This window comes from Malus sylvestris, chromosome 15 (genome assembly GCF_916048215.2).
Source record: "Malus sylvestris chromosome 15, drMalSylv7.2, whole genome shotgun sequence".
NCBI lineage: Eukaryota > Viridiplantae > Streptophyta > Magnoliopsida > Rosales > Rosaceae > Malus > Malus sylvestris.
The window spans coordinates 16,186,008-16,200,268 of record NC_062274.1 but is presented as its reverse complement, the minus strand read 5'-3'; the positions used below and the strand labels follow the sequence as shown (position 1 = coordinate 16,200,268).

Here is a 14,261-nt window from a genome sequence, read left to right as displayed (position 1 = left end):
CATGTTCGGTTTTGTTGTAATTGTATGACTAAAATATTTATAAGAAAAAAACAATTAAATATATATATATCGGTTCGGTTCGGTTTCCGAACCTCAAAAACCGAAACCGAACTGGCCAGATTCGGTTTGACAGTTTCGGTTCAGTTTTTTTTTCGGTTTGGTGTTTTTCGACCTCGGTCCGGTTCGGTTTTCGATTTTTTGAACCCACCCCTAGCTGCCATGATATAAATATACATGATAATTTATGGCTCGAGCCTCCACGTCTACATATTTTTTAGGAAAAACTAATGAAAAAAGTTTAATAATTTTGAGTTATAACGATAAGGACAAAATAAAGGGTAAAGTGAATAGTACTAGGATTGACTTTTTAATGTAAAAATGTGATTTTTCGTTAAAATAAATAGTAACAAAAGTTTTTCGTTAAAATTCTCTATTTTTTACGAGCTCTACACCATTAATAAAGGCATACATGTTACCACGTCTAAATAATTTTATGGGTGGTTTCTATTTATAACTCACCTATTCGAAATGGTGAAGGCTAAATCATCACGTTTTGTTCTGAAAAATGTGTTTTGCAAAACAAATACGCATTATTACATCAGTGGGCCCCATGACAATAGAAACAAAAATAATAACGAAAAGGCACACATGTGGTTCCATGTGTCGATATACGTTAGAAATTCGATAAAAATAATTTTCTTTTATCGATAAAAATAAGTTTTTATCTAGAGATATTTTAGTTTCGGTCCTTTGGTTGATAACTTCTTAGACTAAACCCTTATTCATTTAATTTTTTATATTCAAGTCCTTCAGCTTTCCACCGTGGCAATTCATTGTACAAAATACTTGAATGCACATTAAATAGGCTTGCTATTAGCATCTAAATCCATAATCCCGAAATCTATTCCATATATATCCACATATCACGCAGCTAAACATATAAAATGAAGCTTGATTTTCAAATTTGAACTTCTAACCTAATAAATCGACCGTGTTGGGTGCAAACCTCTGAATTCATATCCAATTTTCTTTATATATCTATTTGAAATGGCTATGATAAAAAAAGAATTTCAAATTTTTTTTATTAAATAAATGGATAAAAACAATGTAATAATATGAATAATAAATGACAAAAGAATGCATTCATAGCCTTAAAAAAATTGTATATAAGCTATGTAGTAATGTATCCAAAAATGCACATGGATACATTATTTTGATTTAAATTTTATTCGACCAAATCTTATAGTATAATCTTATCAAATTTGAATATTTTTATTGAAAGAAAAATATTAAATTTTAGTATCTATCTTCTATATATCTAAAGGGAGAAGCCCAAATAGGTGACGCTTTCAATATTCCAATTATGTTTTCATTTCAAAAAAAAAAACAACATAAAACCATTCATATATAGAAGGACTATAATTGTAATACACAAATAAAATAGGATTATAATTGTAATACAATAACATGAAATGTGCCCAGACTTTTAGATTGATTCTAACCCCGTTGATTGCTCATCTCTATACCTAGTGAACTCTCCACGAGCAGTTATAGCGGTTGCAAAGTTGCATGATTAAAACCATACTGTTCTGGAGAAACTAACTCAACCTCCCATACCCTCTCATATCGTCTTTTTTGGTGGTGTCTTCATCCATCTTACCGTTTTGGTGCTTCTTCTTTCATTTGGTGCTTCTTCAACATTGAAATTTTCTAATCCTATTCATTTTGTTCAATTGTTGTTGAATTTCGATTTGGGTTTTGCAGTTCGGATTTGATTTGGGGATTTTGAAAATGGTGAATGTTGAGCCAGTTATGCCACAACGGGTACGTGAATTTTCATGCCAAGGCAGTTCATTTCTTTTGTGTAATTTTGATCTTCTGTTGATTCGATTGAATTCCAATAATTTTTTATTTGCTTAGTTTAATTTGTAGTTGTTCATTGAAAAAAGAGAAAGAAAAAAAAACAGATAGAAAAGAGACATGCTCAAGTAAGTCCTCCATTTTAGGAGAAAGAGAAACCCGTTGCGGAAGATGTTCAATAAGTTCGGAGCAACGGAGGAGACTAAGCAAGGCCTTGACAATGGTGTTCCAAATCGGCACTGAAGCCCATCTCTACTAGGATCCCTACTACGTCAGCGTCGCTCCTTTCCTTTTGACTCCGACAAGTACGGGGCTCTCAAGCGATTGCTCCCTCTCATCGCCCAGGGCTTCCAAGTCTTCAATTTCTTCCCTGAGGTCCCTCTCCAACTTCCTCACTCTCGAATTCGAATCCGAAAATTGATAAAATTTTGAAAAAGCGAAGCAATCAATTTTGTAATTTGAATTCCGTTCCGACTGAATTTTGAACTGTTTCCTTTTCGTTTCTCTGGCTTTTGATTTCTATCTCCTTTTTATCTTGCATTTTAATTTCAGATTCTAGGATTGTTTTTATTCATCCATTTCCCCAGTTTTTTTCCAATCTTTTCCTGCTTTTTCCTATACGAAGTGCATTGCAGGAAGGAGAGATAGAGGTACATGCGATAAAAAGCTAATTTATTTAAGTGATTTGGCCCCTTGGATTGAAATTCCTAATGATTGGGTCCAGTCACATACTCCATTGCTCGCCATTCGTCCACCTTCAGGTGTGATCCTGTGAGTGTTGTTGAGAAGATGAATGAAGGGTTGAAATCGGGCAAGGTTGAGAATGGGAAGAATTTGAGAGTGTATCTTAAGGAGGAGCTTCCTAGTCGGCTCCATTATGCAGCGAGTGATCGAATTACGCCTATAGTAGGGTTGGTTGACGAGGGATTTAAGGTAGAACAAAAGAGGACGAAAGGGAGAGAGTGTGGAGGTGCACACGGTTATGAAAATGCTTTTTTCTCCATGCGGACCATATTTGTTGGGCATGGTCCTCAGTTTGAAAGAGGTCGCAAGGTTCCTAGTTTTGAAAATGTCCACATATACAATTTGGTCACAACGATTCTCAATATCCAGGGTGCTCCTAACAATGGATCTGTGTCATTTCCAAAGTCTGTTCTTTTGCCTGCTGCGTGATGTCCACGCAAAGTGTATCCCCGTGGAGTCAGCTTAGTGAAGTTTGAGTGGTGGTTGGAGAGATTTCGCTATTATGATCCAGCATTGCAGAAGGGTAGCAGTATTAGTTATTTCATGATCCGGGAGCTCACTCGTAGCGACATGCTTAGTTTCCTCAGCCGTGATCTATGAGCTCACTTGTTGCGACATCTTAGTCTCCCTGGCAACGTCGTTCTTCTGTCTATTCATTACATGTAATAAATAAAAGCTGTACCATGAAAAGGATCCGCCCTTTAAATGTTGAGTTGTAGATTTGTAGTTCCGTAAAGAGACATCATTCGCTAGGTGATAGTATCAGTGTATTGCGAGATACTTCAACCTTTATGTCTTTGAATGGATATATGCTATACTACGAGTTCATCAATAAAATGTAATGGTATTATTTTTACCATTTCTTAGTTTAAAATTTGTAAGTATCAAATTTCTCTTCACTTGTAAATTATATTCTTTGAAAAGCAAATACATATCAATTGGACAGAGTTTGATCCTCTCCTGAGCACAAGCTTAGGATCCTCCTGATCAGCCTACGTGCGACTACAAACAAGGAATCCTTCTAAAAGTTATAATAATTGTAGCCGTTGAATCAAAATTCAATAGCTTACGTGGGCTGATCATGAGGATCCTCACAGCTCAGGAGAGGATCCAATTCCCAATTAGACAACAAGGAACACAACGAGTGGGTGAGGGAGAGAGAAGCAGTTTCACCACGTTTCGTGTTGAAAACTATGCTTTGAGAAACATATATGTATTATTTATTACTAGTGGGACCCATGATAATAGAATAAAAAAAAATAATGAAAAGGCACACAAGTGGTCTGTAGGAGTAATGCTAGAAATACTAAATTTACAAATTAAATGATGTGTCACCAATAAAAATAAGTACGTCTATGAACGCCTAAGTAATAAACCAATCATCAATTTACATGTCCTTTAGTTTTTAAAATTTAGTTTCCAAATTTAGTCTTCCTAACATTACTCATGTAGATGTATGTTTGAAATTGGATAAAAAGGATTGTCTTTTATTGATAAAAATGAGTTTTTATAAATTATAATATAAAAAGGCAAGTTGGAAAAAAGGAAGAGAGAATCCCAGAATGAGAGGGGCGATCTCGTAGTTCTTAGTTTGTGAAGATACGTTGTTAGGTGCTCCTTTTTATTTTTCCATTAATGCCGAACCTAAACATGTGCTCGAGAGATAGCTGTCCATATACTTTAGTATAAGGGATGTATGGATTCTCAAGAAGAGGAGCCTAACTATAAGTATATATATCCATTAATGCCAAACCTAAACCTGTGCTCGAGAGATAGTTGTCCATATACTTTAGTATAAGGGATGTATGGATTCTCAAGAAGAGGAGCCTAACTATAAGTATATATAGAATACTAGAAATTATAAATAAAGTAATAATAAGAACGTTGTTTTTTATAACTTCATTCACAAAATGAAACTCTATTTGAATCTCTAATCATTTTGGAATAAAATTGGAAAAAAAGTTTAATTGTTTTTATTGTATTAATTGCGTAATGTGTAGTTAGTTATTAATGTATATAATATCAATGTGTGCGAAAAGACAACAGGAGTTCAAAACATCGAAAAAATAATTTCCCCTTCGTTGTCGCATTCTAAATGGTCGATTTTTTTTCAGATTTTTTGGCAAAATTAGGAAGACGAGGATATTATTCTTTGGAATTTAGTTTTTTATTATTAGAAAAAGAAAAATATGTTGAAAATATCAGCATTGTTGACAACATTGGCCGATAATTGAATGCCCACAAATGGATTTTCAACATTACAGACTAATGAAAATATTGGCAGTAGACTTTGGAATTGTAGGAATCACATTTTCAAAGTATATGTTGTAAATTTTGAATGTACAATTAATGGGTTTGATCGGAGCTGCTCTATAAATAGAGCGCTCTGTATGCCTGCAATAACATAAAGAGAGAATACATCAGAAAGAAGGAAAGTTCAATAAGATCATATATTCCTCCTTCTTTAATTTGCCATCTCCTTGTGTTTTAATTACAGTGTGATATTTTACCTCTGCTTCGTTTCACTCAATATAAAGGTTATCTCTCTAACTTTGATATATTTATAACAAAATAATAAATAAGTTGCAACTAGACATTTATTCCTATCAATTTGGTGAACTTGACTAATGATGTGGTGTGTAATTCCCGAAAAACAAAAAACAAAAATCTTTTTCCCATAATGGTCCCATTATGCCCATATTTTCCAAGAGCTAAAACTCGGCACATCCCACATCGTTTAGAAGAGTGGATCCTGTAAGCCTTATATGTATATTATCATATCTACCTAGCACAATGCCTTTTGGAAGCTTATTGGCTTCGTGTTCAATCGGAACTCCGAAGCTAAGCGAGTTCGCGCGAGAGCAATCCTATGATGGGTGACCCACTGGAAAGTTCTCGTGTGAGTTTCTAGAAACAAAACCTTGAAAGTGTGGTTGGGGCCCAAAGCGGACAATATTGTTCTACGGCGGAGTCGAACCGGGATGTGGTGGGGGTCCAGGCTGGGATGTGACAATTTGGTATTAGAGCCAATCTCTGGTCGGAAATGTGCTGACGAGGACGTCAGGCCCCTAAGGGAGGTGGATTGTAACATCCCACATCGCTCAAGGGAGTGGATCATGTAAGCCTTATATGTATATTCCCATCTCTACCTAGCACGAGGCATTTTGGGAGCTCACTGGCTTTGGGTTCCATCGGAACTCCAAAGTTAAGCGAGTTCGCGCGAAAGTAATCTCATGATGGGTGACCCACTAGAAAGTTATCGTCTGAGTTTTCAGAAACAAAACCGTTAAGATGTGGTCGAGACCCAAAGCAGATAATATCGTGCTACGATAGAGTCAAGCTCGAGATGTGGTGAGGGCTCGGCCGGATGTGACAGCAACGACTTTCATGGACCTCAAGTTGTTTTGCGTCCACCTTTCTCTTGCGGGCCCCATCACCATCAATGAAGTCATACATGTTACCACGTATGGCTTGAGTGAAACTTAATAATTTTACTGGTGGTTTCTATTTACAAGTCACCCACTCGACTGATGAAGGTTGCTTCAACAGTAAAATGACTAAATCGGAATTTTCTTAAAAAATGGAAGCCTTTGCCCCAAATATAGAGGACTTATCACGTATATCGAAGCGCTAATCGCAGTTAAAGATCACGATCGAGACACGTAATTAGTGGTTACTAGTATTGGAAAATAACCAGACCAACAAACAAGATGTTTTACACTCTAGGAAACAAAAAATAGCATTTTAGTGGGCTGCCATGATATAAATATACATGATAATGTATGGCTCGAGCCTCCACGTCTGCATATTTTTTAGAGAAAACTAATGAAAAAAACTTAATAATTTTGAGTTTTAACGATAAGGACAAAATAAAAGGTGAAATGAATAGTACTAGGGTTGACTTTTTAGTGTAAAAATGTGATTTTTCGTTAAAATGAACAGTAACAAGAGTTTTTCGTTAAAATTCCTTATTTTTTACGAGCTCAACACCATTAATAAAGGCATACATGTTACCACGTCTAAATAATTTTACGGGTGGTTTCTATTTATAACTCACCTATTCGAAATGGTGAAGGCTAAATCATCACGTTTTGTTCTGAAAAATGTGTTTTGCAAAACAAATATGCATTATTACATCAGTGGGCCCCATGATAATAGAAACAAAGATAATAACGAAAAGGTACACATGTGGTTCCATGTGTCGATATATGTTAGAAATTCGATAAAAATAATTTTCTTTTATCAATAAAAATGAGTTTTTATCTAGAGATATTTTAGTTTCGGTGGTTGATAACTTCTTAGACTAAACCCTTATTCATTTAAAGTTTTTTATTCAAGTCCTTCAGCTTTCCACCGTGGCAATTCATTGTACAAAATACTTGAATGCACATTAAATAGGCTTGCTATTAGCATCTAAATCCATAATCCCGAATTCTATTCCATATATATCCACATATCACGCAGCTAAACATATAAAATGAAGCTTGATTTTCAAATTTGAACTTCTAACCTAATTAATCTACCGTGTTGGGTGCAAACCTCTGAATTCATATCCAATTTTCTTTATATATCTATTTGAAATGGCTATGATAAAAAAAGAATTTCAAATTTTTTTTATTAAATAAATGGATAAAAACAATGTAACAATATGAATAATAAATGGCAAAAGAATGCATTCATAGCCTTAAAAAAATTGTATATAAACTATGTAGTAATGTATCCAAAAATGCACATGGATACATTATTTTGATTTAAATTTTATTCAATAAAATCTTATAGTAAAATCTTATTAAATTTGAATATTTTTATTGAAAGAAAAATATTAAATTTTAGTATCTATATATATAAAGGGAGAAACCCAAATAGGTGAAGCTTTCAATATTCCAATTATGTTTTCATTTAAAAAAAAAAAAAAACAACATAAAACCATTCATATATAGAAGGACTATAATTGTAATACACAAATAAAATAGGGTTAAAATTGTAATACAATAACATGAAAGGTGCTCAGACTTTTAGATTGATTCTAACCCCGTTGATTGCTCATCTCTATACCTAGTGAACTCTCCACGAGCAGTTATAGCGGTTGCAAAGTTGCACGATTAAAACCGTACTGTTCTGGAGAAACCAACTCAACCTCCCATACCCTCTCATATAGTCTTTTTTTCATCCATCTTACCGTTTTGGTGCTTCTTCATCTGTGCTTCTTCTTTCATTTGGTGCTTCTTCAACATTGAAATTTTCTAATCCCATTCATTTTGTTCAATTGTTGTTGAATTTCGAATTGGGTTTTGCAGTTCAGATTCGATTTGGGGTTTTTGAAAATGGTGAATGTTGAGCCAGTTATGCCACAACGGGTACATGAATTTTCATGCCAAGGCGGTTCATTTCTTTTGTGTAATTTTGATCTTCTGCTAATTTCGATTGAATTCCAATAATTTTTTTATTTGCTTAGTTTAATTTGTAGTTGTTCATTGAAAAAAGAGAAAAAAAAAAAACAGATAGAAAAGAGACATGCTCAAGTAAGTCCTCCATTTTAGGAGAAAGAGAAACCTGTTGCGGAAGATGTTCAATAAGTTCGGAGCAACGGAGGAGACTAAGCAAGGCCTTGACAATGGTGTTCCAGATCAGCACTCAAGCCCATCTCTACTAGGATCCCCACTACGTCAGCGTCGCTCCTTTCCTTTCGACTCCGACAAGTATGAGGCTCTCAAGCGATTGATCGCTCTCATCGCCCAGGGCTTCCAAGTCTTCAATTTCTTCCCTGAGTTCCCTCTCCAATTTTATCACTCTCGAATTTGAAGCCGAAAATTGATAAAATTTTGAAAAAGCGAAGCAATCAATTTTGTAATTTGAATTCCTTTCCGACTGAATTTTGTATTGTTTCCTTTTCGTTTCTTTGGCTTTTGATTTCTATCTCCTTTTTTATCCTGCATTTTAATTTCAGATTCTAGGATTGTTTTTATTCATCCATTTCCTCAGTTTTTTTCCAATCTTTTCCTGCTTTTTCCTATACGAAGTGCATTGCAAGAAGGAGAGATAGAGGTACTGCATTGTCCGACGGATGAGGGATAGGTCGAGTAACGTATGGCCATTTTCAATGGAACCAAAGTCACATAGGCCACGGCCCGCAACTGAGTAGGTGTAGTGGACTTTTTCAAAGCTTATATTTTATTTTATTTTGGAAAATTGGTGGTCAAAAGACCCAAGAAAAACAACTAACTATTAACAAAACGGGTATGAGGAAACCCAACAGCATCCTCAAAGATCAACCTATCCACAAGAGGAGGAGGCTCATAAAAAACATGAAGACCAATGTCAAACTTATGGCCTAAATTTGCCATACCATGAACCACTTTATTATTCTCACGAACATGTGAAACTGAGCAAATCCAATCCCTGTGCAATAACTCCTGGCAAGCAGTAATGAGATGAGCAAAAGGGTACATAGAGGAATTAAAATCCATTATTAAAGTAATATCCACAGCGGAGTCCAATTCAACAAGCACTTTTCTATAACCCAATCTCCAAGCAAGAGTCAGGCCATGAAAAAAACCTCATAACTCAGCATTAAGCACACTCCCCACACCAATATTTATTGTGAAACCAGCAATCCACACACCTGCAGCAGCATGTAAAATCCCACCAGCACTAGAGCACCCCTTGCCATTCTTCCTACTGCCATCCACATTCAACTTGACATAATTAGGAGAAGGAGGATCCCAGGCTAAAAAAATCCTACTCTTGACAGGCTTAGCACCAAAATTTTGCACCTTAAACCATTCTTTAGCAGCTTTAAAAATGAGAATCTGAGGTTGACTTGGGAAAATGAAATCAGATGCAAAAATGCTTAAATTCCTCCATTTCCACAACCGCCAACAAGCAAAGGCAAAAACACCCCACCAAGGCAGATTATGGCAGAGCAATCTTCTGAAAAAAGATTCATTCTCATCCAATCATGAAAGTCAATATCAACTGAGGATAGAACAATTGAATGCATACCCAATTGATTCCACACTAACTTTGCATGATCACACCAGAATATGATCAATAGATTCAACACAACCATCATAAAAGTCATAATAGGAATTATCAGTCATACCTCTCTTAGCTCTCTGTTCATTGCAAAGCAATTTTCCATGCAGAGTCAGCCATAAAAAAATGAAGCACTCGAGGAGGTAGCTTAAGCTTCCATATATCACTCCAACTCCAATCGGCAAAGTCTTTGTTTGTACCATACTTGACCAATCCCAAAACTACTGAGCATCGGTCAACGTTATACTGTCAAGGACCCAGAAGAGTTTCCCTCCAACCAGGAAGCCAATCACAGCGTGACACATGTCGACATTAGAAGCAAATCATAGCACGACACGTGTTAACATTAGAAGCCAATCACAACATGACACGTGTCAATGTCAGAATGAAACTAGAAACTCTCTTCTATAAATAGAGATCATTCTCTCACAATATTTCCTAATGTCATTTGTACTAAATCATTCACTAGTACTCACTAAATGAGAGCTTGAACTTATGTACTGGTGTAAACCCTTCATAATCAATAAGAACTCCTATACTCCGTGGACGTAGCCAATCTGGGTGAACCATGTACATCTTGTGTTTGCTTCCTTGTCTTTATCTATTTGCATACTTATCCACACTAGTGACCGGAGTAATCTAGCGAAGGTCACAAACTTAACACTATCTATTGTACCAAAGTCCTCACTGATTTTGTGCATCAACATTTGGCGCCATCTGTGGGAGTGACACTTATTCCCATTCTCTTCAGCTTTGCCAAGCTAGTTTCCACCATTCGTACATTCTCTTTTGACAGGCATCCCTCTCCAACATAGGGAGCAAAGGAAGCCACAGCACACAGAGTGATACCTTTCTTGCACCTAGTGTGAAGTAACGAAAGAAGGAAGGAAAGAGGGTTACTTTTCAAGCTAAAGATAAGCTAGAAGCTTAAAACAACAAGATAGCAATGAAGAATGAGGTTTTCCAGGAGCAGTATGAGAAGCTCTTTGAGACGCTCCACGAAACTAGGCGTACTCAAACATGCGAGCTCGTTGCCCCTGTGGACATCAACCATCATTGGGTGCCCCCCAACACGGAGGGTCACCTCTTTTCGACATGGGTATCCCTGATGAGGAGCGAGTTAATCATCAAAACATTGATTAATATGAGATTTCTCTCAACCCAGATGCTTCAACCCGAAGTAGAAGAAGTGGAGGAAGACACCTCATTGCAGAAAGGTTGGAAGGATCGAAAGCTGTTTATCGTGACTGCCGAGACTTCCTAAAGCAACGTCGAGAGAATCCCCTCCACATATGCTCGAAGATCAATGACCCAAGGGTTTCTGAAAGACTCGGTCCCCTCCCACGACCCAGGCCAGCTGCCAATCTAGGAAAGGAACGACAGGTCCCAGAGGAACATGAAGGTACGGGGGACTCTGAGGTATTCCGATAGACTCGCCTTAGAAGTCAATACGGCGAGTCCAAGAAAAAACCACACGCCTTTGCTTAAACTTTCCTACTTCCAAGAGGCGATGGAGACTTACGAAAAAAATTCCAGTGGTACATGACTCTACTCAGGACCCCCTTGTCCTACAGCTCCTTAAGGAAGTAAACAAGTTGAAGGCCAAACATCAGGTCGAGATACCTGACTGGAATCAACCCAAGCCTAGCCCTCTCATAAGAAGGATCATTGACACCCCCTTCAAGCGAAGACAAAACAAAAGCTTGGTTTACAACTCTATATTGGAAGAGAAGACCCAACTGAACACCTTAACCTCTTTGAGTCCACCATGACATATCAGATGCACACCGACGAATAGTGATATCTTCTCTTCCCCTCCACCCTCTCTGGCGGAGTTCTAAACTGGTATTGCCATCTTCCACCTAAGACAATAGACTCATTTGAGGAATTGAGGAAACTGTTTGTCTCTCAACACATCTTCCGAACCGATCACTTGTATTTTACAGATGACTTGTATACTATTCGCCAGAAGCCGGATGAGTCACTACGAAAGTATGCCGGTCACTTCAGCCATGAGTATTCTCACTGCGTTGAGGCAGATGACAAGGCCGCTCTCAAGGCCTTCACGGCAGGCCTACGTGATTGTTTCTTCAAGTACATGATCAATGCCAACACTTGGAAGACTTACTTTGAGGTGATGGCACAGACTTACAACCACGCATCCGCCGAAGCAAACACATACCAAATGAACCCCCATATGGTTAACCCCTATCAACAAATGGGAAATGGAAGTCAAGTTCTACCAAGTGAGGAGATATTGGCCATTCAGACACCAATTGCATCATCTCCTGCCTCATTTAGCTACTCGCTAAGTTATCAAACGTATCTGTCTCTTGGTAAAAGGAAGGATTTTTACTCTCAGCAAGCCCATTACAACAAGAGGGATAAAATTTCGTATCAAGACAACCAGGAATGAACGTACCGTCGACTATTATGACTATGGGGCCAAGCCTCACTCTTTCAAAGTGGAGGACTAGGTACTGAAGGAAATGCTATTATAAGAAGGTATACACATTACAAATGTTTTGACTCTCAACAGCTTGAAATCTTTTGCCACACAAGCCATTCGACAAATATTTAAAGAATAGGGAATTCATACAACTTCTTCTGAGTCTTTTGCGTTCCTAGCAGTGGAACACTTGGTCTACACTGACCTACCCTTATACTCCAACTCAGAGCTTCAACATGCGTACTTTGACACAAAGTATATGATACTAAGTATTACAACCAACATGGTTCACATATCAAAAGCATGGATCCCTTCATGCATAGCAAAACATTTATAAGCATCACTCATATCAATCAATATAAACATTATACATTCCAACACATTCATACATAAACATCATACATTCCAACACATCTATACATAAGCCAACTGTGCTTCAAAAGGATTCAACATACTTTGTGTCTTCGACACTTGCTGCAATGTGCCTCGACACTTTGCCCTTATTCTCACCAACCAGGTGATGAAATGTGAAGAAGGAACTCATCTTCATGCCACCAGTCAGGTGCTGAAATGTACAGCTTGTACTCTTTTTCATGCTACCAACTAGGTGATGAAATGTACAACATGTACTCTAATATCATTTGACAACTTGCCACTCATGCCACCAACCAGGTGAAGAAGGAACTCATCTTCATGTCACCAACCAGGTGGTGAAATATACAACCCGTACTCTCCTTCATGCCACCAACTAGGTGATGAAATGTACAACCCGTACTCTAATATCATTTGGCAACTTGCCACTCATGCCACTAACTAGGTGAAGAAGTAACTCATCTTCACGCCACCAACCAGGTGATAAAATCTACAACCCGTACTCTCTTTCATGCCACCAACCAGGTGATGAAATGTACAAACAGTACTCTAATATCATTTGGAAACTTGTCACTCATGCCACCAACCAGGTGAAGAAGGAACTCATCTTTATGTTACCAACCAGGTGATGAAATGTACAACCCGTACTCTAATATCATTTGGCAGCTTGTCATTCATGCCACCAACCAGGTGAAGAAGGAACTCATCCTCGTGCTACCAACCAGGTGATGAAATGTGATGAAAGGTGATGAAGGAACTCACTTTCGTACCACCAACCAAGTGATGAAAGCAACTCACCATTCATTCCACTTACCAGAAGATGAGTGGTACAACTTGTACATGTGAACTCCTAGCATTCACAAATAATCAAAAACCCTCAAGCTTGACAACTCAACTAGGGGAGCACTTATGCCCAACAAGAGTTATAGTCACCAACAAAGTCTTATTGCAAGCTAACAACAACTTCAGTGCATGGCATACGAAGATCAAGCTATTTAGCCCTCATGCATCTGCTTCAAACATTTCTCTTCTGTAACAATGCAAACACTACAACTCGTAGAAAGCTTCACACTCTTGATCAAGACAGTGTAAAGCAAAACCAATTTATGATGCCAACAAAAGCTTCATCAAAGGAGTTCAACCACAATTCTCAAAAGCTTCACACACTCTTGATCAAGACAGTGTAAAGCAAAACCAATTTATAGTGCCAACAAGAGCTTCATCAATGGAGGGCAACCACAATTCTCAAAAGCTTCACACACTCTTGATCAAGACAGTGTTACGTAAAACCAATTTATGGTGCCAACAAAAGCTTCATCAAAGGAGTTCAAACACAATTCTCAAAAGCTTCACACACTCTTGATCAAGACAGTGTGAAGCAAAACCAATTTATGGTGCCAACAAAAGCTTCATCAATGAAGGGCAATCACAATTCTAAAAAACTTCACACACTCTTGATCAAGACAGTGTGAAGCAAAACCAATTTATGGTGCCAACAAAATCTTCATCAAAGGAGTTCAACCACAATTCTCAAAAGCTTCACACACTCTTGATCAAGACAGTGTGAAGCAAAACTAATTTATGGTGCCAACAAGAGCTTCATCAATGGAGGGCAACCACAACTCTCAAAAGCTTCACACACTCTTAATCAAGACAGTGTGAAACAAAACCAATTTATGGTGCTAACAAAAGCTTCAACAATGAAGGGCAACTACAACTCGTAGAAAGCTTCACACACTCTTGATCAAGACTGTTCGAAGCAAATTCAATTTATATGGTTCATCCAAACCTTCGACTACTA

General features: G+C 37.4%; 1 protein-coding gene and 1 long non-coding RNA gene across 2 annotated transcripts; both read left to right on the top strand.

Moving 5' to 3' along the window:
• Positions 1 to 1,505: 1,505 nt before the first annotated feature.
• Positions 1,506 to 8,669, top strand: LOC126605091 (uncharacterized). Its single transcript, XR_007616838.1, has 3 exons — positions 1,506 to 1,824; positions 1,921 to 2,446; positions 8,587 to 8,669. It is a non-coding gene; the product is annotated as an uncharacterized LOC126605091 (long non-coding RNA).
• On the top strand, positions 2,514 to 3,478 carry LOC126605089 (uncharacterized). Its single transcript, XM_050272443.1, has one exon. It carries the CDS (start codon positions 2,650 to 2,652, stop codon positions 3,031 to 3,033), a length of 384 nt encoding a protein of 127 aa, XP_050128400.1. The 5' UTR covers positions 2,514 to 2,649; the 3' UTR covers positions 3,034 to 3,478.
• Positions 8,670 to 14,261: the final 5,592 nt, after the last annotated feature.

Excerpts from the sequence above, each read along its gene's own strand:
- LOC126605089 (XM_050272443.1), top strand. The coding sequence starts at position 2,650 with ATGAATGAAGGGTTGAAATCGGGCAAGGTTGAGAATGGGAAGAATTTG.